General features: G+C 45.9%; 1 protein-coding gene across 1 annotated transcript in view; it reads right to left on the reverse strand.

Moving 5' to 3' along the window:
- The window catches only part of Hnrnpul1 (heterogeneous nuclear ribonucleoprotein U like 1), a 35272-nt gene that overhangs the window by 3899 nt on the left and 7477 nt on the right, over positions 1 to 23896 (reverse strand). Inside the window, exons 4-12 of the mRNA XM_036191120.1 lie at positions 22492 to 22565; positions 21145 to 21284; positions 18804 to 18903; positions 16375 to 16487; positions 10124 to 10390; positions 8504 to 8626; positions 8279 to 8407; positions 1454 to 1622; positions 619 to 933 (exon numbers count right to left, since the gene is read on the reverse strand). Of these exons, the coding sequence (XP_036047013.1) occupies positions 619 to 933; positions 1454 to 1622; positions 8279 to 8407; positions 8504 to 8626; positions 10124 to 10390; positions 16375 to 16487; positions 18804 to 18903; positions 21145 to 21284; positions 22492 to 22565 (1430 nt within the window). The remainder of the gene's footprint in view (positions 1 to 618; positions 934 to 1453; positions 1623 to 8278; positions 8408 to 8503; positions 8627 to 10123; positions 10391 to 16374; positions 16488 to 18803; positions 18904 to 21144; positions 21285 to 22491; positions 22566 to 23896) is intronic.

Below are 23896 nucleotides of genomic sequence, written 5' to 3' on the forward strand. Positions count from 1 at the left end.
TGCTGCTTCCTTATCTTCATGAACATCCCTGACCACTGAAGTAGGGTCTAGGACAGGACTGCTATTTTTCCCCCAAGGACATTTTATTTTATGTGTGTGTGCCATATGTGGCTGGTACAGAGGTAAGAAGAGGAGACTGGATACCTGGAGCTGGAGTTACAGGCAGTTGTGAGCAGCTCAATGTGGTTGCTGAGAACTTGAGCCCTCCGGAAAGTGCTGGGCCATCTCTCCAAGCTCATGTTTGTTAATTTAGAATCATATTTTATTTTAGATACACACTTATTAAGAATCTGGGCTTTAGCTCACTAGACTCTCAGCTCAACTTAGCTGTGTGATTGTGGGCAAATCAACCGCACTAAACTCTTGAGAAACATTCTTCATTTGTTTTTAAACCAAAAAGCAGTCCTAATAGTTGCCCTTTGTCAGATCTAAAGATGGAACCTAAGATTCCTCAAAGGACTGTGTGGCCAGACAGGGGAAGACCAGCAAAAGAGACAACAGTGTGCTTGGGAGGCTGGGCAGTGGGAAGGTCCAGAGGTTACAGAGTAGTGACTTCTGCCAGCCCTCCCCCACAGCCTGGCCTTGGGATGAAAGGATGGAGGAGGTAAAGTGTCTCACCTCCTCGGTAGTTGCCTCCTCCTCCGCCACCGCCACCGCCACCTCCTCCCCGGTTCTGAAAGCCTCCTCTGTTGCCTCCAGGGGGGCCTCGGTTGTCATATCGCTGGAAATTGCCGCCACCGCCACCGCCGCCGCCACCCCCACCACGGCCACGGAAGCCACCACCTCGGTTGTCAAAGCGCTTTTCTGGGGGTGGGCCGGCCCTGCGGCCTTCCTCATTGTACTGCCTCACCAGCTTGTCTGCTTCCTCTCGCTGGAGCTCGATGAACAGAACCTCATCCAGGAAGTCCCCAACATCAGGCAAAGTGAAGTTGGCTAGGAGGAAGTAAATAGGGAAAGCAGGTCAGTACCTTCTGACGTCTGGCCCTCCTCATCCTCTGACAGCAAGAAGGCTGAAGGAATTCTGAAGTGAACAAGACAGGTTAAGACAAGACCCCCCAACTGCTTGGTGTGAACACTGGCAGGGGCTAACCAAGACTCTTTGTCCCCTCCGTTTACCAAAGAAGACTTTGGGTCCCTCCAGCCTCACCTCCAGGAGCTGTGGCGGCAAGTATAGCCACACCCCTCTTTCTTCCACTGTGGAGCAAACTGAGGCTTGCCCAACTGGTGGGTGTCAGAGCAGATGGTGCAGGTCTTTCAGCTTGGACTCTACCCATACTTTTCTCCATGACACCCATCCTCATCTATCCTGAAAGTTCTTACTCAAAATGAGACCAGGAGCCTGTTCCCTCATTATGTGAGTGATGGGAGAGACAAAACAGAAACAAAAGAGACCACAGAGGGAATCATCAGGAGCTGGGGTGGGGGGGTACCCCAGGAGCCACTTGTTTCCTACCTTTCATTTCTAAGACTGCATGATCTGGGACATCTTTCCCTTCTTCGTCAGTTCTCTTTATTGTGCGGTCCTTTAGGTCCTCATCAGTTGGACAGATTACAATAGCTTTCCGCTGGAAGCCTTCAAACGGTCTCATTTTCCGTCTCTGGGCTGACCCATAAACATTTGTCTAAGGGTAGTGAAGAGGTGAGAAAGGGGATATTCAGAGCTGTCTCTTCTGCAGGGCATTATGTAGGGCAGTGCCGAGAAAGGTGTACTAGGGATCCTCCCAGCAGACTCGGGAAACAGCTCTTTTCACTTTCTAGACCCATGTCCCAAATGAAGTGACTTAGGAAACACAAAGAGGTTGACTACCTAATAGCCGGGCTTTCCTTATTAATCCCATTTGTTACCAGCACTGCAGTTCACAAATCCTTCCCCTGTTCTCAAAGGATTATGTGCTTGCAGTAAAATATTCCATACAAGGTATAAAGCTTAAGGGAAGAACCTCTCCAACCACCCAGCATCGATCATACTTCCCAGAGTAACACTGGATTCAAATGTACACTTCTAGAAGTACTTATATCTTGCTTAGTATGAACAGGAATGCTACTGCATACACTCTTCTGGACTCATAATCCTCCTGCCTCAGCCTGAGTGCCAAGATTACAGTATTAGTTCTAAACCTTTTGTGTGTGTGTGTGTGTGTGTGTGTGTGTGTGTGTGTGTGTGTGCGTGCGCGCGCGTGTGAGAGAGAGAGAGAGACAGAGAGAGAGAGACAGAGAGAGAGAGGGAGAGAGGGAGAGATGGACAGGGTTTTGAGACAAGATCTATCATGAGACAGCCCTGGCTGTCCTGGAACTCACTGTATAGACCAGGCCAGCCTCAAACTCAAAGAGATCCACCAGCCTTTGCCTCCCGAGTACTGGGATTAAAGGCGTGTACCACCATGCCCTGCCCAGTGTTTCTTGTAAAGAGTCCATCAGTGGAAAGGACATACCTACCAGTCTTTCTGAAAATTGTGTAAACTGCTTCCATCAACACCTTAAATCTTCTATCCTGGTCCTCTCAAACACTGGCCTTACCCACAAATCCACCCATAGAGACTGACAAAGTGACAGCCTGTGCTTTTCCAAGGTGCAGCTGGCTACTGCTTTGTTTTCCTTCCTTGAGGCGGTAGGCAGCTGCCTCCTGGGCAGGCGCTGGCAGAATACACTCAATGACTGAGAGCAGCAATAACAACAACATCCAGTGACCAACACCCACCATGTGCCAGTCCAGTCCTTTGCCAGGCTGGGGAGGATGAACAGGAAGCAAGACAAGGTATGAGTGACAGCTAAAAGAGAGCAAACGCCTCCAAGAGAGGTGTGGCTTGGAGAGCTTGGCATATCTACATCAGAGCTTCAGCCTGCTACTCTGGATTTACTTGGTTTCTGGCCCTGAGAGGGCAAACAGTATGAAAGCCTCATGTTCACTACTGTGAAGACAGAATGAGTTTATGTCAACTGAATCTCTGGGCCCTGGTTCACTTCCAGCACTCAACAGATATAAGCCACCACTGATAATGGTCGTCACTGGGTGGGGTGCTGTGGATAGTTATACCATGATGTCGAAGCAACCCAGACCAAAGGGAAAGGTTAAGCTGTAGCAGTCTCCCAGTGGAAAAACAGTGAGGCAGGCAGAAAGAGCACAGACTTTGGAGAGGCTGCGTGATGAAATCCCAGCTGTGCCATTGAGAATCTGTGAGTCTGTAGACAAGTCCCCTAGTTAGTCTGAGAGATGGGATCACATTGTCCTCCTGCTGCCTCTGGTAAGGATTTGCGGATGTGAAATTATGTGGCATGTGGCAGGGAAGGAAGCCAGCCACAGGGTGGATCTTAACATACGGCCAACAGGGTGAACAGTGATCTGAGAGGCTTCCCAATGCAAACACCAGGATAAACTCAGCCTGAGGACAAGATGGCACAAGAGATCTTATTTCAGGATGGCAGAGGCAGAGGTACCGCCACGGAGTGGTGGAGATCAAGCTAGGCGTGCTGCTGTTTGGTCCTAAACCAACAAGCTCCCTGAACTAACACACATGGCAGGCTGAACGTTTTTCCCTACTCCCAGAACTTCCTCAAGGAAGCACAGAGAAGGGGTAGAAGGCAGACACCTACATACTGTGGCCTTGAATAACAAATGATTTCAAGACACAGATTATATACAGTTACAGGGGTAAAGCTAGGTCCTCCTCAGTTCCTACACTAAAAGTGAAACATTTGGCTTCCTTCAGCAATACCATTAAGTTTCCAGCTGACACATAAGCCAGAATGGGTAGTGGGCATTAGGATGAATGTGGCCCAGGCTATTTGCTGATTACTTGGTCCATTCGTCTGGTGCCCACAAGTGGTCCTGCTCTTACTCCTCTACCCTGGGAGGCAAAGAGAAACACATTCTGGGTATCTGCTATGGCACACTTGCCTGTCAAAATTCCAAAGGAACAAAAGACCAGTGGCCCTGACAAAAGGGCCAATTTCTGTAGCTTTACAAGAGGGATGAGGGTAGAGTAGCCTGGACTCACAAGTGGCTGGCCTTCAGCACTGAAGTACTGAGGAACCCATTCTGGATAAGTTCTAAGGTCTCTATCTCCCCTGCTACTTCCTGGGCTTGGGAAAGGGAAGAAGAACCATGCAAACACTCAGCTTTCCTGGAGGAAAGGAATGAAATTCTGGTGGCTGTTACCAAAGCAAACAATGAGGTCAGAGCCCTGGGGCGAGCCCTGCACTCTGTGGTCTCTGGGGGCTCTGGGACTGTTGCCAGGAGACAAGAACAACAGCGAAGTCAGCCTTTCCAGTCTAGATTCACCACCCAGCTCCTGCTCTTCCAGTCCTACCATGCTGGAGGATGTCAGCTCCAAGAGAGCAGTCAGGGCCTATTCTCAAGATGCCTCTAACCTAGGCAGAAGGGAACATGGTAAGAGCAGGGGTTCTTAGACAGGACGTTTGATTAGTTTTGATGTGGGACAGTGAGGGCAGAGGACACAGCAGGCACAGCTGGTAACTTCTGCTGACATTCTGAGTTCTTTCAAAAGGCGTGCTGTCTGATCTGTCTGCTCTTGTCCTATTCAACAGGGCCAGTCTGGCAGCAGCAGTATGGGCGGGTTCCAGAGGAGCACAACTGGCAAAGAAAGCTTGTTTTGGGTTGAGTGAGGTGAATCCCAGCGGACGGAAGTACACACATAGGAAGAGGGCTGGTCTGAGTGCCAGAAACCGAGCAGGCTTCAGGCTCTGGGGACAGTGGGGTGGAAGATAGAAACTTCCCTCCAGTGCCTGCTAACAAGAGGTAGTTTACTTTGGGGCTCTGCTCTAACCCTAGGTTTGTGTCAAGAAAAAATGTGGCACCTGCCAACAGGGACAAGAGCGGGCCTAGAACCACAAGTTTTTATTTGTTTGTTTTTTAAAGATTTATTTATTATGTATACAGTGTTCTATCTGCATGCATGCCTGCACTCCAGAAGAGGGCGCCAGATCTGATTACAGATGGTTGTGAGCCACCATGTGGGTGCTGGGAATTGAACTCAGGACTTCTGAAAGAACAGGTTCTTAACCTCTGAGCCATCTCTCCCGCCCCGAACCTCAGGTTTTTTGTTTTATTTTGAATCTGGGTCTCACAATGTAGTCCTGGCTCGCCTGGAACTCAAAAGATCAGCCTGCCTCTGTCTCCTGAGTACTGGTATTATGGTATGCATCATCAAGCTCAGTTAGAACCAAAGATTTAAATGTGAGACTAAGTCAGAAAAGTGGTTGTATCCAGTCCTGACTGATCAAGGCCCAGCCTGGCCTAGGCCCTGACACACTCCTGGAAGGGTCCCATAGACTATAGCACTCAACTCCCCGTGGGTAAGACAACTTCATTATCACTTGGAACACACAGCTCCTGCCGTGTACTCTGTTTCAAGGCCCTCTGATAGCCTAGAGACAGGCTATAAACCTCATTCTAGTGGCTTCCCATCTATAACAGGGCCACTTGAAGCCACAAGGCTCCCCTGCTCCTCCTGGGGCTTTCAGTAGCCAGGCATTCCTGGTCACGTTCCTTACCCCGACACCCTTGTACACATGCTCTGAGGACAAGGCTCTGTCAATTCTTCCATTCTCTTTACCCAGGCCTACCTTCTCAAAGAATTTCCTAGTTCCCATTACAGACCCAACTACCCAGCATCCTGCTACTTGGGAAGTTACCAGGACACCATCTTGTCCAACTTTAGGGCACGCATCTTCCTTTATGAGGTCTTTGTTTCTCTTCTACTTTACCTCAATTTTTTTCCTTGAGACAGGGTTTCTCTGGGCAGCCTCAGCTATCCTGGAACTTGCTCTGTAGACCAGGCTGGCCTCAAACTCATAGAGATCTGCATGACTCTGCCTCCGAGGTGCTAGGATTAATACCTCTATTTTTGATGTTCTAGATGTTTCTCTCTGATACCCATACAGTCTGAAGAAGCTGCTGAGATCCTTATGGGATGAGAGCTGTGCTATCAGATACATTCTAGTGCAGGGCTGGGGCCTGGCAAAGGTACAATCTTGGCTGCCCAGTCTCACCAGGCTTGTGCAGATGAGTTCTCTTCCAAACATAGACCCATCGGAGGCTGGCACATATAATAGGTACAGAAGAGCTGAATGCAGGGAGTAAGACTTGGGCTGAGAGTCTGAGAACACAGGTACTCCTATGCATTATCAACGTAACCCTCACAGCAGAGGCTGTGGGCAATGCCAGGATCTGTTTTAAACCTTTGCTTACATTCATACAACATTCCCTTTCTCATAATCTGAATTTTCTGGAACATATTTTCAGAGCTGAGGCTAAAACAGGAAAAACTAGTGGCTTTAAAGCCCTTTCTTGGCCTCACTGACCTAGAGCTTCAGCCCCTGACTGCAGCCTTGGGTTAACTAGAAAACCATGTTCGTTACTTTGGAGAATGGTTGGCCTGGTTCATACGGCCTGATCTGCATTCTTTCTGCAAGGTCAGCAGGTTGAAGACCATAGGCAATCTAGTGCAGCCCTGGTCCTGACTCTGGCTCCAAACAAGCCAGCGCCAGGTAAGAAGTCTAAGAACTCAGCTCTACTTCATGCCTGACTAAACTGCAGGACAGAATGGCACACCATACACTGAGTGTGCTAATTTGACCAGCGAAATGAAAAAAAAAAACAGGCAAATTCTTTCTGGGGACTCCAAAAGAGGAACCTTAGAGTATTAAAACTCTCAGAACAGTAAGTCCAATTGGGTACAGACAGACTAAAATCCCAAAAGAGCTTAACAAGGAGATTAGGGCAAAGTGAGTTGGGGAGCAAGTGAAGACATAGTTTGATTGGAGAACACTTGTCCAGCATTTGTAAGGTCCTAGATTCAATTCCCAGGACAAAGAAGAGAAGCCAAGTATCTCCAGAGAGAAGGTTAAGTGGACCTTTCTGACAGGGCTGGACTAAAGAAAAAGTACACTCATACTGTCCCCAACTGGTCTGTGAAGGATCTTCAGTCCATGTGAAGACAACATGGTTCCTAGAGATTTCCCTCGCAGCATGCCAACACCAATGCTAGTTACCAGCTCTTTCCATCAGGCCTTTAAACTCAAGGTACCAAGTAGTCAGTGCCACACATATAGGAGGCACTTCAGCCAGGTTATACAGTGGGACTTTAAAGGGTGTCCTGCTTGTTTTTTCTTAGGTGTCGCCCCCACTCCCACCTCCTTGAGAAGGGTTTCTTTGTGTAGCTTTTGCTGCCCTGGAACCCGCTCTGTACCCCAGGCTGGCCTCGAACTCACAGAGATCCGCCTGGCTCTGCCTCCCAAGTGCTGGGATTAAAGGCGTGTGCCACCACTGCCTGGCTTACTTATAGGTTCTTAAGACAGCATGAATGTAAGGTTTAACTACAGATCCAGAGACAATCAAGTAAACACCCTTTGCTGCTACTCCATAGTCTACATGACAAATGTCAAGTACAAAGCTACATAGGCAACAAACGTGGAACTCATTAGAGATAGCGATCTGACACTATGTTCAGCCACTCATTCTTGTGACAATGCTGAAACCACACGTTTTTAATCCAAACTCAAAACTGACCAAACCCCACCCTCAATTGAAATGTAGATAGAATGTCATGAGTTAAACATGTGCTCTCCACTCATAAAAATGTGCCCAGCAGCTAGACCACCCCTATTCTACAGAGAGGGTAATGACATACACCAGCTGTCCCAAGATAGGGCCTGTGAAAGTGTTGGGCCAATAAGCTTTCCATTTTGCAAATCAGGATGCCAAGAAACACAGGATAAAGTTGGCTGTTCACAAATGCAGAGCTAGCAAGTAACAGAGCTGGGGTTCAAGCCCAGCCTATGAGGCTTAGAAATCTTTGCCTCTTGGAGAAATGGCTCAGTGGTTAAGAGCAGTGGTTACTTTTCCAGAAGACCTGGGTTCCACTCCCAGCACCCACATGACCACTCACAACTGTCTGTAACTCCAGTTCCAGGGGGTCTGATGCCTCTTCTGGCCTGTGTGGAGCCAGGCATGTGTGTAGCATACTGATACACACTCAGGCAAAACACCTACACACATAAATTATTAAGAAAAATGAAGATAAAAAGAAAAAATCTATGCCTCTTTCATTTGCCTATGTGACTCTTGTCTAAGAATGAATGAGCTAATATGTCTGGGTCATGGCCCTAACCCCAGATAGGGCTTAGAAAGCAGTGTGAAGGGTCTATAACTATCCTTGTGTATGGTGTACCCCTGGCCAGCACAGCTGCTACAAAACGGGATTTCCCATGTAGTGACTAGGCCTCCTTCCCTCTCCCAAGGACTGCTGGTCACAAGTACCTGATCGAGGATGTAGTTGCGTTTCTTTCGGGCAGCGATCTGAATGAGGCGGTTGAGGCACTGAGTGGCCTGCTGGATCAGAACATCCCAGCGGCCAGCATAGTTCCGCTGCCGACGCAGGCCCATCACCTGTGGACAAGAGGTAATGAAAGGCAAGGGATCGTAGGTACTGGACAGCACCCAAAAGCTGGGAGGTGAGTAAAGTGAGCCATAGGTCATCCTTACCCGCATCTTATCCATGATGGCATTGGTACCCAGAATGTTGTACTTCTTAGAAGGGTTGGAGGCTGCATGTTTGATGGCCCATGTGGTCTTGCCGGCAGCAGGCAGGCCCACCATCATCAGAATCTACAAGAATAGGACAGGGAAGGGGTGCTGTGAAACAGCAGCAGCATGTGGCATGTGGCATGGTGGCATTGTGTCACCCTGGCTTGATGGTGCCCATGATGATGACTCTGACCTCCTGGTTGCCTCTGGAAAATGGAAGCAATAGCATCTATCTCAGTGCTGCTGTTGGGAGTCAAAGACAAGGCCTGTCAGATTTTGAGTCTAGGATCTGGCATAGGTAAGCGCTAAGTCACGTTCACCAATAGAGGTTATAGAACGATGACTTTTCCCAGCCTCTGGCAGGAGAAAATGTGACCTTGAACCATGGACAGGTATGGGAAAATTGTACAGTCTCAAGAGTCTGAAAATTGGAACTGAGCTGTGCCCATAGGTCATGAATTCCATTTAATCTTTATATTTAGAATTCAACAAACACTACATGTAACCTAAATGCAGAATAAGGGGAATTACTCTTCTTTGAGGCCACTAATGTGTTTAGTCAGGTGTGGTGGTACACACTTATTTATAGTCCCAGCTACCAGGGAGGCTGAAGTAGGAAGAAGACAGGAATCCAGGGAGTCTGAGGCCAACATGGATAATACAGCAAGACTGTCTCAAAAAAAGATGTATAGAGGGAGATTTTCATGCAGTAGGACACAGACCATAAAATATGTAAAATGACAGGACAGCAAATTGCTTGCCACCAGATCTGTTATAAATGGAGAACATAAAAAACAGGATCAACTCCAAAATCTTCAAATTTATCTGTAAATGGTAGAATTATGGAAAATTTAAGATTTCTATACATTTAATATTTTTAAACAAATTAAAAAATGTTTATGAGAAATAAATATCCTTTTTTTAAAAAAATGTGCATTGGTGTTTTGCCTGCATGAGGGTGTCAGGTACTCTGGAATTAGAGTTACAGACAGCTGTGAGCCACCATGTGGGTGCTAAGAAATGAATCCAGGTTCTTAAAGAACAGCCAGTGCTCTTAACTACTGAGCCATCTCTCAATCCCTGAGAAATACATATCTTGAGAAAAAGAGCCATAACTACATCATCTGGTAGGCTAGGGTGGGTCTGCTATGAATTCAAGGCCAGCCTGGGCTAGAGACCCTGACTCATTAAAAACAGACAAAGAGCCAAGGACCATCGATCAGTACAGCCCCCGAGCCACTTGTCAAGTTCCGGCCTGAGGGGGGTGGAACTGCTCAGCCCTCTCCAAGAGCACTAGTGTCAGAGTTTGTTGCTATCCCTCCCACTCTGCTGTAAGGAAGCCGCTTTTCCCCAGACTCAGGCTTCACCGAAAAGTAGTGAACCCACTTCCCTTTGGAACTTTTTTTCAAAACTGCTTTTCAATTCCAATCTCAACCCAAGGAGCCCGGACAAAGAAGCCACATGCCCAAGTTTACTCAAATTTCTGTCCCTTTTACTACGTACAAGCTACTTAGTTCCCCTCCTCTGCCTTGGGTGGCTCTGGAAAGGCCACCAATTTAGGCTTCTGGTCCCACTTACCTCACATTCTGCTTTGCTCTTTGGTCCAATGGTGCCCCGGATCCGCTCACTAAGGGGAAGGTGCTGGATGAATGTGAACCCTGGGAGAATAGAACAGTAGGGCTCTGCCCTCTGCCCAAAGTTAAATTCCACAGCACAATTCTTCACCAGGACATGAGGGTAGAGGGCCTGACCCCCTAAGGCTTCTTTCTGGATTCGGAAGGCAATGCCCATCCACTTGCCATTCTTTGTAAAAGAAAGCTCCACATCATTTCCACATTCAAAATCCTAGGAGAGAAAGCCAAGGGTAAGCTGGTGTGATAGTAGACATCTGTAATCACAGTATCTTGAAGGCTGAGGCAGGAGCATGAATTTTAGACCAGTCTGGGCTACATGAAGTCTTGTCTTAAGAACAAAACCACAAACAAATGCTAGGATACTAACTGTAATCTCTTAGTTTAAGGCACTGGGACTCACAAAAAAAGTCAATGCAGGGAGTAAACAGCCATTTTTCTGGACCCCAGTGCATCTTCCTTGATACACACACAAGTTAGGCAGCACCAGACAAGGTTCAGAGTCACTTTACCCAAACCCTCTCTTTACCAAAGATCTTTAAGCTGGTAACATACTTGTCTTGTGCTTAGGATGAGATAAAAATGAATACAAAAGTTATCTTGCCTTATCCCCCAAACAGACAGGGCAGCCCATACAGATACAGATGAAAAAGCCAAACCTGACACTTTTAACAGCTGAACCCACTCTAAAGATGTAGCCTCTTATTCATTCAATACACATTCCTAGAATTCTCACATTGTCCCTGGTACATGACTGTGTTGATCTGGATCCCATGGAACTAAGGGGCCAATGGAGAATCCAACAAGGAGTCTCAGTATTGTAATTCAGGAAAACCATCCACAGGTTTCTTAGAGGGAACTTAGATTAGGTCTCAATCGGTAGATGGAAATGAGCCATGTGCACAAACCTTGTGGTAAAATACAGGCCAGGCACCCTGACACATAAGAGGCAAGAGAAAAGTAATCCCAGACACACAGGGACAGACTCAAATTTTATTTATTTACTGAGTTGCTGAAATTTAGTGGATCCTATTTTGTGGCCTTAAGCAAACTATTTTTATCTTGTTTCTCTATGGGGAAAAGGTATTTGTGGTATTTAATACACAGGGTCATCGTAAGAATATGATAGGTTAGTGCATTTAACACACAGGAGATGCATGTTGGAACTGAGCTCTCACAACAAGCTGCCAGGCACTATAGGTATTGGGGGCTGTGCTGGAATTGTGGAGGAAGAGCCATGGGTCCTCCTTAAGAGTGTGACAGGCTCTCCAAGTTCCCTCTGGAGTTCAGAAGCATTGCTGATGGTGGAGGAGAGAGAGCACTGACTTGTTTTCAGAACAGTGGCCTGACCAAAGATGCTCCAGAAAGTTCACTGTGGGTGCTGGAGAGGAGGTTATAGTTAAGCTTCAAAACTCAGGATGAGACAGCACACTGAAGCCAGGTACAAGTTCTAGTTTCTGACAAAATGGTACAGGTTGTAGTATTCTTTCTGAGACTAGGAGACCACCTTAAATGTTCCTTTTCTGAGTATCCTTTTCTGAGGGGACAAGTGGTTCCTGTCACCTTTGCTCTAGCATGGAAATGAATAATGTGGGTGTCACCTGCCTTGGGCACCACCTTTATTAGGAGAATCACCACAGGGCAAAGAAACCAGCACCCGCAGCTAACAGGCTTACCCACACAGCCACCTGTCCAAGGCAGAGCTGTTGATAGCACCTGCTGAAAACACAGCTCTGTGCTGTCCTCTAGTTGCAGTAACTCTACTTCCTATTTTGAAATGCATCATCCCTTCCCCACTTGGAAAGCTGCTTAGTCCTTTCTCTTTGTCAAGAGATCCGATATAAACATGGTCCCTGTTTCCTCCATTCTCATTTTTATAGCCCCTTCAATGCTCTGCTACAAACCTCTTTAAAGTTATGACATCCTCTAATAAAAGGGAATTGGATGAGGAGCCTTTCTTTAAAAAGAGCTGGATTTTATTAAGAAAGTTTGAATACTTTAAGTATGAATGTTAAGGAAGAGAAAGATGCTCAAGGAAAGAGTGGATGTGAACTGTCCAAGAGACGGCCCCTCGCTGGTACAATGGCTTACACCTGTAATCCCAGCACTTGGGAAGTAGACAGGAATTCAAGTGAATTTGAGATCCTGTCTCAAAAACCAGCTTAGGGCCAGGCAATGGTGGCGCATGCCTTTAATCCCAGTACTCAGGAGGCAGAGCCAGGCAGATCTCTGTGAGTTCGAGCTCGAGGCCAGCCTGGTCTACAGAGCAAGATCCAGAACAGGCACCAAAACTATACGGAGAAAAACAAAACACAAAACAAAAATAAAAAACCAGACTAGGTTTGGTGGTGTAAGTCTTTAATCTTAGCACATGGAAGGCAGAGGCTGGTGGATCTTTGTGAGTTTGAGGCCAGCCTGCTCTTCATAGTGAGTGAGTTCCAGGCTAGCCAGGGCTATATAGTAAGACTCTGCTCCAAAAAAAAAAAAAAGAGTACTTACTGCTGCTCTTGCAGAAGACCTGGGCCACCTGGGCTCTCAGTTCCCTATACCTACACAGCAGCTACTGTAACTGTAACTCTAGTTCCAGAGGATCTAATGCCCTCTTCTGGCCTCCACCCAGCACCACATGCACTGCACGTACATGGTGTACAGACATACATGTAGGCAAAACATCCAGATACACGAAGTAAAGTAAATCTGGACCCAAAAAGATGGCTCAGTGGTTAAGAGCACTTGTTGTTTTTGCAAAGAACAAAGGTCCAATTTCCATCACCCAAGTTCCAGGTGACCCTGTTCTAGCCTCCACGGATACCGAGTACATAGATAGTACACATACATACATTCATGCAAAACACTCATACACATAAAATAAAAACAAAAAACAAAAGCTAAAAGCACCAAACACTCTCCTGAAATCTTTAAACTAGGTAGATGACCTGTCGGACACTGGATAGAAGCCTGGAGTTCTGTACTGCCAAATGCCTGTAGAACATCATGCTGAATCAAGGGTTCGGAAAACATGGTCAGATACTAACGTCTTCAACTTGAAAGTGTGGTCCTAGTGGTAGCTGGCCATCAATATTTGAAAATATGGGGCTGATGAGTTGTTAAGTAATGCTTACCAATGAAGCTTGAGGACCCATGTTTGGATACCCAGTCCCCGGGTGGAAATCAAGAGTGGTGGCATTTACCTATAATCTCTAAGAGTGAGGAGAGGACAGGAAGATTCCTCAAGCTTGCGGACCAGCTAGCCTGGCCAGAAAGATGAACTCCAGGTTAAATGAGACTGACTCTGTCTCAAAAAAGTAAGGCGGAGTGCCAGGTTTGATGTCATATGCTCTTAATTCCAGGATTAGGGAGTCAAAGGCAGGGGAATCTTAGTCTTAGGCCAACCTGAACTACACAGTAAAATCCTGTCTTAAAGTGTACACATGCATATTCTTACCCTCCACTACACACAACTTATAACCAGAAGTTAACTTAGGAAGAAATACTACATATATAGTCCATAAGAATGCACAGATGTATGTGAAAGTGCTCATGTAAGCACAGCAAAAGCTGCTCCAACAGGGAAGAGACAACTGTACAGAGGTCCATATGGAGGGTTACAAAATGTCTCTGTGCAACCCTGGCAAGTGACAAAACGACAAGTATTTTCTTTGGCATTATCTCTAGGTCTACCAGAAAAGAGCTATCAGGGAGCAACAGAAAGACCAGCTCCCAAAGGAGGGCACTCTGGCACCTCTGCCATAGCCGCCGATAAGTCCTCAGGAGAAAGACCCATCAATGATGGCGGTGAAGACTAGAGACAACACAAAGAAGGAGCCCAATGCAAACAAAGATGGCCGCTAGGTTCTGTAGCCATAGAGAAACATCTTAAGGCACATAATTAAGCAAAAGGTAGAATAAATATGCTACCTCTTATGTTAAAGAAACAAAATAAGTGTCCTCTCTCTTGTATTCAGATTCACCCTAGAACAGGTGGCTCCTATGTGCAGCTGGAACATAGGAAACAATGGATGGGGGTAAGAGCTGTACTCTTTGATTGTTTCTCTTTTTAAATCACATGAATTAATTTTAAAAATGTTTGAGTTAGCTCCGTACCATTTGTGTAGACACTGGAAGATTATCAGAATATACTACTAAATGGAAAAACTCTATTAAAGACTATAGAATATAACCATCATTAATTTTTGTCTAAAAGTATTTTACTAGAACAGCACGGTATGGTGGTTGCATGGCTTTGAGTCCCAGTACTGGGATGCAGAAGCAGGTGAATCTCTAAAAGTTAAAGAGGTCACCCTAGTCTATATAATAAGCTTCTGGCCAGATTTAGATTCTGCTTTAAAAAAATAAAACAAAAGTCATAAATGAGTTCCAGGAAAGCCTGTCTCTCTCTCACACACACACACAAAGGTCATACAATACCTAGGAAGGCTGGGAATCTGTTTCAGACTAAAGGAACCAAGACAGGGCAACAGAAAGTAACACATCCTGGTCAGCTCCCAACACCCCCCTCAAAAAACTCAATTGCACTAAACAAACCAACGGGACAATTGACATAATTTAAATGTGGGCTGATGGCAGCTACACCTTTAACAGTAGTATATCAATCTCATATCTGGGAAACAGTTAAGATGGCAGACTTAAATATACATGAAATATTAAGGATAGGAATGAAGCCTACTCGCAAGTGGGTCAAATACACACAGACACACAGACACACAGACACGCACGCATGCACGCACACACACACGCACGCACGCACGCACGCACGCACGCACTCTCTCTCTCTTTCTCTCTCTCATAGCAAAAGTAGTAAAAGGTCCTAAACATTCTTTATTCTAATTTTTCTAAAGTTTTTGTTTTATTTGGGGAGTGATGGAGTCCTTTTCCTTTGTGTTTTTACTTATTTTTATTGTGGTGCATGCCTTTAATTCTAACACTTGGGAGGCAGAGGCAGGCAGATCTCTGAATTCAAGACCAACCTGGTCTACAGTGTGAGTTCAGGACAGCCAGGGTTACACAAAGAAACCCTATCTCAAGAAAAACAAAACCAAAAATTTTACTGATTTGGTTTTTTTTTTTTTTTGGAGTCTCTTGTAGTCCAGGCTAATCTTAAACTTGCTATGTAGCTGAGGATGACCTTGAACTCGGGGTCCTCCTCTCTCTACCCTCTGAGAGCTAGGATTATAAGGCATCACTGCACCCACTTTCATGCAATGATGAAGACTGAACCCAGGGCTCTACATACTCAACAAGCACTATATTGAGCTGCTTCCCCAGTGCCTTCAAGTTTGAAACAATTTTCCAAGCTTAAAAAAAAAAAAAAAAGAACTTTCTTTTAAAAAGGAGTTATGTCAACAAATAAGCACAAAAGATAAGACCCTGAGGACGTAGCCTCTGGGCAGTCCCTTTCTCTGGGGCCTCATGACACAAGTTGACAAGACTGCTGTGTGTTCACAATGCTAACTGTATGAAGGGGTGCTACTGAGCACTTAACTATGTGCTACCTATTAATCTAAGTGCTTGGAATGGGTTAAAATTCAACACAAAAGAGGTTAAGTACAAATATTCTTATTTGGAGGAGACTAACGGAAGTTTTCCAGGGCTGTGAGCCTAAGACCAAGAACAAGTGAGCTCAGCAAGTCTGGCTCCAGAGCCTAAAGCTACCACCCAATCAATCAGTGACTGCTGGTTACTGCTCTCCAGAACTAATGCAGTAGCAAAGGCTTCCTCTAGCTTCTGCTTCCACTCTGTCAGAGGGCAGTGCATGATAGGAAGTCAGCTCATCTAAGGTCAGTTCAAAAAACAATTTGGAAAATAAGGTAATGTCAACGGGGACCAAAAGCTAACACAATGCCTTTGAAAGCAGACTGGCTATTTCCCAACAGAGGGAAGAAATTCTCAAGTTTGATTAAAATGTCACTGTGGTAACCAGACAGAGGGAGTTGTGTACACTGAAGTCCTCAAATCTTCACAGTACCACAGTCAGCTCTGCATAAAGACAAGAAGGGAAAGGATGGCAGAATCTCACACAAATCAGTAATCCCTACTCTGGAGGAGACAATATCAAACCATCAGAAAAAATAACATGGATAGAGTGGCTGGATTAGCGTAGACAACAATACAGGTATCCTGAAAAAGTCTACATCAGGCACCTGGCCCTGACAATTCCCACAGGCTGCCAGCACTCACCGCAAAGCAGCCAATCACATCGTTCTCTGCAAATTTGTCTCCGTAGTTTTCAAAGCGGCTATTGGTAGACTTCTTCCCTGTGCCTCCATAACCATAGGAAAAAGGCTCTTCACCTGAAGGAAGGCACAGGCAGGTTAAATCTCTGATGGACACAACACCTTCACAGCTGCCACAGTCATTGTCCTTTAAAATTCTGAGACAGTCTCACAGTATAACTTGACTGTCCTGGAACTCACTCTGTAGGCCACAGAAGTCCACCTGCCTCTGCCTCCTGAGTGCTGGGATTAAAGGTATATGACACCATGTCTGGCCACTACCACCATTTTAAAACTAAGACCAAGATAAAATGAGATGACCAATTCTTTTTTTTTTTCTTCAAATAAGTATTGCAGAATGCCCAGGCTGGCCTCACATTCTCAATCCTTCTGGATAGCCAGGACTTAGTTTATTTCTGCACCTGGCTCTGACCTATGGTTCTTTTGTTTTGTTTTGTTGAGATTGGGTCTCATGTAGCCCCCCCAGCTTGACTCAACTCATTATGTAGTCAGGTCTGTCCTCAAACTCTGATTCTTCTGCTTCCACACCCCAAAAGCTGAGATTTCAAGTATGTGCTACCAATCCTGAGCTGATTCTTCTTTTACAGACTTTTAAACATTATCTTTACACATGTATATGTGTGTGTGCACCTGCCTGCACTCATGTGTACCATGTGGGTCCCGGTGCCTGGAGCTGGTGTTACAGGTGGTTGAACGGCCTGATATAGGAGCTGGGAACCAAACCTAGCTCCTCTGTTTTTGCTTTTTGCTTTTTTTGGAGCTGAGGATCAAACTCAAGGTCTTGCACTTGCTAGGCGAGCGCTCTACCACTGAGCTAAACCCCCAACCCCAACCTAGGTCCTCTGTAAGAGCAACAAGCACTGCCCGCCCCCCACAGGGTTTCTCTGTCCTGGAACTCACTCTGTAAACCAGGCTGGCCTCGAACTCAGAGATCAGGCTGCCGCTGCCTCTGCCTCCCAAATGCTGTGATTAAAGGCAGGCTCCATCACCACCAAGCTTATACTCTTTTCTTTTTTTTAAGGATGGAAATGATTTTTTTGGACAGATGGAGGGTGTTTGAGACAGGGTTTCCCTGTGTAGCTCAGGCTGTCCTGGAACTCATTCTGTAGACCAGGCTGGCCTCAAACTCAGAGATTTGCCTGCCTCTGCCTCCCAAGTGCTGGGACTAAAGGCGTGTGCTACCACCACCATCTGACTCAGATTTATTCATTTTTACATGCATGGATGTTTTGCCTACATGTATGTCTATGTAATGGTGCCAGGTCCCCTGGAATTAGTTACAGACAGTGAGCCAACATGTAGTGCTAGCAATTGAACCTGGTCCTCTAGAAGAGCAGCCAGTACTCTTAACTGCTAAGCCATCATCTCTCCAGCCCCTCTACCTCTGACTCGTAAAGAATGCTGCACATATAAAATTACAAAACAGCAGTTACTGCGGCTATGAACGAATGGTCATGTACAGAGGTGAGGCCTTGCAGAGTCAGTTTTCTTCTTCCACGTACCCGGCCCCAGGACCGCACACAGGCCTGCAGGCTGATGTGCCAAGCACTCTTGCTGGTTCAGCCATTTCACCACCCTTCCAGCCCTTAACTTGATAGATCTTTCTGTGTATGTGGTGTTGAGGGTTAACCTAACACACCTACTTCTAAGGATTTGTCTAAAGTTGTCAAGTAATTACAAGAACAGGAATTCAAGCAAAAAGATGCAATTAATTTAAATGAGCTACAAAAGGAAACTTGTTATATAAATACAATAGGGTTGGGATGTAGCTCAGTGGTAAGAGTTTTTGTGAGGCCTTGGGCTCAACCTCTAGCACCCACTACAGAACAAAAAATAAAAAGTTATAAAATAGAAAATTATGCACTGGCTAAGAATCCATACTTATTTTCCAAATTTGGCTCATTATCTATCAGAAGAAACTAGACTATATAAACTTCATAGCATGACCCAGTTTGAATAAGTATAAAAACCAAAAGGAATGTCCAGAAAGTTGCAGATTGTTACCGAGCACCAGCACCTCATAAAAATTCAATCTCTCAGCAAGTAGCTCCTGCTTCTCTGCCAGCCAACCTCACTGCCTCAGTTGCTTCTGCTTTTACACTAGGTTCTACTCTGGACAAAAAATTCATTTAAAAAAAAAAAAAAAACTTAGCAGGCTTAAGAATTTATTTCAGTATGGTGGAACCAGTTCTCTGAATTTACTCTGAAAGAGCTGCTCTGTGACAAGTCCTCAAGTCAGGCAGTGACACACAGCTGTACCCGTCTCCAGTCCAGGGTAGACGTTCTCAGTCCGATACTGGCAAGAGCAGCTTAGGAGCCCCGAGAATCCAGGTGATCACTCTATACTGAGGACTGCCTGGCTGACCTTCTTACCTAGCTGAGTGCTGCAAGAGTCCAAGGACCAGCCAATACGGACAACGTGGGGGTCGGGCTCTGTAGATGGAAGGTGCTTCACGGAGATTTCCTCATTGATCTGAGGACAGAACACAAGAAGTCTCAGGATTGTCTCAAAGCTGCTGGATTATCAGGCAACGTAGGAGGTAAGTGTATCAGGTAATAAACAGTGATGGTGCTTTATGGTGGTTCATGCCTGTAATCTAACTTAGGAGGCAGAGGCAGAAGGACTGCCACAAACTTGAGACCAGCTTGAGTACACAGTGAAGGGTGAGGCCAGTCTCGGCCAATGAGATTCTGCCTATAGACAGACAGACAGATACACAAAGAGAACTAAAACAAACAAACAAACAAATACTTGGTTGCTGAAAGAGGAACTCAAACAGCTTCCAAGAGCAGGTGTCACAGAGAGTGCTTCCAAACACCCCGCCCCTCCTTTTCAGTTTTAACACTTGCTGCAGGGGAAATAAACTTCCACAAGAGAAGGCACTTGCCTAGCATGAATGAGGCTGTGCACTGGATCCCCAGCATCATAAAAACAAGACAGTAAGTACACTCGCTTTGTAACCATGTACCTCTAGATCATCCCTAGGTCTTAGGTGCCCAAGTATGTACAGTGTGGGTTTGGAAGGACACTGAGTGCAACACTTTTTAATAAAAGTCAGGAAGAAAAACAACAATAAGGAACCAGGTACATTATGGTCCAATGAAGCCACAAAACCAATTAAAAAGATGAGGCAGGGCTAAGGTAAGAGTATGGAAAACCATCCAAGATACAATAGCAAGTAACAGAAGCAAGGAAACAATAGCACACTTTTTGTTTCATTTTGCTTTTTTTTTTTTTTCAAGACAGGATTTCTCTGTGTAACAGTCCTGGATCTCACTTTGTAAACCAGACTGCCAATAGCACTCTTAACATCCCTGTTGCCCTTCTCTCCCTCTGAATGGAAGGAATAGGGTGGGAGCACAGGAGCATATCTGTTTTTGTTTTTGTTTTTGTTTTTGAAGACAGGGTTTCTCTATAGCTTTAGAGGCTGTCCTGGAACTCATTTTGTAGACCAGGCTGGCCTCGAACTCACAGAGAACCACCTGCCTCTGCCTCTCAAGTGCTGGGATTACAGGGGTGCGCCACCACCACCCGGCCTTGCTTTTTTTTTTTTTTTTTTTTTTTTAAAGAGTTATTCATTTATTATGTATACAGTGAGTGTTCGGCCTGCAGGCCAGAAGAGGTCACCAGATCTCATTACAGATGGCTGTGAGCCACCATGTGGTTGCTGGGAATTAAACTCAGGACCTCTGGAAGAATAGCCAGTGCTGTTAACCTCTGAGCCATCTCTCCAGCCTGCGTGTCTGCTTTTTAATTCCATACTCTATGCTACCTAGTTACATCACAGTGGCTACCTGGTATCCCTATCTACCAGAACTGGTCTCTACAGATACTATCATAAAAGTTTGGATATACAAAGAATACACAACAATTTTTTTCTCCAGAGCTAAGGGTGGAAGTCACTTCCTTGAGCATGCACTTCCTGAGCACTATTCCCCATGCCCAAAAGACTGCTAGCATACGTGACCTTGGGGGAGGCACACAGAAAGGACATGCTACTAACTTTTGCCTTTTAATTCTACAATCTGCAAGTTGCCAACTCTTCATTACAGATGGTTGTGAGCCACCATGTGGTTTGGTTGGTTGCTGGGAATTAAACTCAGGACCTCTGGAAGAATAGCCAGTGCTGTTAACCTCTGAGCCATCTCTCCAGCCCAAGTTGCCAACTCTTGTTCCACACAAACATACACTATTGTCATCAACTGGACATAGAACTTTGGTAATGGCCAATGCAGGCAGCTCTTCGCTCTCTTCCTCTAGGCTTCCCTTTACAGTAGTGTTATCTGAGTCCACTCTCTTTTAACCACACCTATGTAGATTATGTGTGAGTGTACACCATGGTCAAAAGGACAACTTTTGGTGTTGATCCTCTCCTTCCACCATGTGGGCAAGGGGTCCGACTGCAGGCTGTCAGGTGTGGCTGCAAGTGCCCTCGCCTGCTGAGCCATCTCCCCAGCCCCAGAGCCTATTCTTTCTTTGAAACAACCCGTTTGGCCATTTTACAAATATCACCATTACGGTTTGGCTTGAATGACTGCCTACCTTTTCTGAGACAGCGAGGCTGTCTGTGATAGTTCATCATATTTTTGTTTGCCTGGGCATTGTCTAAGCTCAATCTAGTATCTTGCAATCACGGCTCTTATCAAGGTGGCTGGTGACAGGCTACTCCAAAGGACAGACCTGCTTTCTGTCTTGTCTATCTTTCCCACTCACCTTCATTTCAAAACATACACGCCCCCTTCTGACCCCATAGCTGGCACGGGCTCCTGACCACAGGTACGCAAAGCCCTCAATCGTCAGCGGATAGCCACTACTCCGGTCTCGGGCCACTTTGAAGTGCAGGTCACAGTTATCTGTGGAGGCAAACCCCAGAAAACTGACTGATGTTTGGGGTTCAAGTATAGGCTTCAGGAAGTCCCTCAGAAATTGTAGTAATTACCTTTGAAGGGAATGTGTCACAACCTAGGGAGAGTGTCAACAACCTCACAAATTCAAACTGAGATTTTAAGATACTGAGGTTTACTCCCAGCACCGTACACGTTAACCTCCTCCCAGTGCTGACTGTTTAAGAGCAGATTTCTGTTGCCAGCTGTGGTATGAACATCTGACCTGAACCACACCTGCCACCCAGGTGGAGCACAGGTGGTCATGTCCCATCTCATGCATAGTGCTGACTCTGTAAAAGCCAGTCACAACTTCAGGAAATGTTTTCCTTACCACCTTGTCCCCAAGGTGCTCTCATTTCTTGGCAGACTGAACACTACTGTCAATACATCAGCATTTAATCATGTGCTGCCCTGTGGACCATTGCTGCCCAACACTTTTAAAAATGGTTAGTTGTCTTTGATAGCTTGTGAGAGAAGAGAGTATCTGTGTCTTTATCCCTCACCAAAACACAAAGCCAGCAGCACTCTAGAAACACGAGCTACATAATCAAACACCTGTGTTGATAAAGTACGTTGTTCTTAGAGCCGAGTAGGCTGCTGGATATATGTGAGAACAGACTTCAGCGGCCCAATCCCTCCATAACCATCTCTCAGAGTGGTCAGATGCATAGTCAAGGTGAAAGCCACTTAGTGTACTGGAGGATAAAGAACAGGCCAGTGTCTCAAAGGACAAAGTGGCATTGGTTTCACTCGGAACGTGAGCAGCTGATGGAAACTGGCAAGCCAGTTATCAAAGAGTTAAGTTTCCCTAGCAGCACTCAGATTCCTTATTAGAGACAAACCACTTGTGCACACAGGGTGGTAGAGGGGTTTCATACTCCTTTGGGGACGTTATCCCGGGAGTCTCACTGGACATCCAGAGGTAGGAAGGCCACATTGCTCCTCTTTTTGAAGAAGCAGGGAGAAGTAGAACAGCTTGCCTAGGACCCATCAGCTACACTTAGGAGTAGGCCTGACTCCACACTAATGCCCTGGTCTAGAGCTGTGCTGGGGCTCATGGATGGGACAGTGGCTCTGGATGATGCTAGAAAGGGACTGTGGAGATCAAGGCATGGCCTTGCAACTCAGACTGCAAGAAGGTAGGTAACATCAGATGGGCACTTTCAGGACTCACATGTGTCAATAGCAACAAGAGTGTCATCAAAGTCATCTTCATCCTCTTCAGCAGGAGGCTGAGGAGAACGGCCCCTGTGTTGGAAAGAGGAGTAAGTCATGAATTAGTTGGAGATTATGAATAAAATTTTTTGCTGAGATTTACAAGTGCCTCACAACTACTTTCTGGATCACCATTTCTTCCCAGGTGCTACCAGATATGTGCCGACGGCTGTGAGTATTAACTCCCACCATAAGAAAAGGACAAATGGACTGCTCTGTATAAAGAAGGGCAGCAGAATCAATCATTCAAGGAGCTCTGTCAGATCTTTCTCTCGCAGCCTAAGACTCTAACCCAGACTCTGCACTGTGAACTGCTGCCCTCACTGAGTACTGCTGAGGGAGGCCACAGTACTCAAGCTGGGACAGTAGGGCAATGAAAGGCAAGGCCTGGATGTAATTACAATGTACCCATAGAGCAGGCTTCTTAAAATTCTGTATCCGAAAGGATATGGTATAACCCACTTTTTCCAGCCTCTTGCTCTCTTTAAAGTGTCCTTAATCATGAACATGTTATCTTTCTATAACATAAAAAAGGCATTTTGTTAACACACTGGAGACTTCTGCTGTACAGGAGCAACAAAGAGGAGAAGGCTGAACCCAACACTCAGCACTCTGCTTGGATTTGCTGACACTCTTCACAGGAGCCCTTCTAGGGAAGCACCATCCAGCCAGTCCAGGTTAGTCTCTAACTTTTCACTTAAATTTACTTAAAGACAGGGGCTCTTAACCTAGCCCCGACAGGCTTGGAACTCAAAAAGACCCACCTCATGAATGCTGGGATTAAAGTTACTGCACCACTATGCCAGGCTCATGGCATCTTAAGTCTACCCTAGCAAGCTTTCCCTGACAGCTCCAAATAAGAGCTAACGCCCCGCCTCTTCTCTTCATCAGCTAGTAGCTCTGGTCTAACCCATTCCATGTCAGTTCCTTGTCCTAATTTCCGTTACAGTCCAGGAGATCCATGCCAGTTCTTTTCTTCAGCCATGATGGGGGTGGAACCCAGAGCTTAACATGTGCTAGGCAAGAGTTCTACTACTGAATTACATCAGCACCCACCCCAGCTTCCCTGCCCTCCCGCCTTTCTTAAATAGAGTAAGTAATAAGCTAGTTAGAGGTGGACTTCTCCAGAAAGGAAATCAAATGTGTCAGGTGACTAAACTAGACGAGCAGTCATTCCTAGACTCCATGACTAGAAAAGGCTTCAGACAGGAGCCAAGAGGGTATCAGGGAGGGGTAGGACAGAACCTGGAGGGAAAAGGAGGGGAGGGCTTATTCCAAAGGAAAATGGCCAGAGAAAAGGTCACACCTTCTTGTGAGCTCCCAAAACTCACATCTTTGGCTGCTCACCTTGAGTCTATGGTTTA

Source organism: Onychomys torridus, chromosome 1 (assembly GCF_903995425.1).
Source record: "Onychomys torridus chromosome 1, mOncTor1.1, whole genome shotgun sequence".
Classification (NCBI taxonomy): Eukaryota; Metazoa; Chordata; class Mammalia; order Rodentia; family Cricetidae; genus Onychomys; species Onychomys torridus.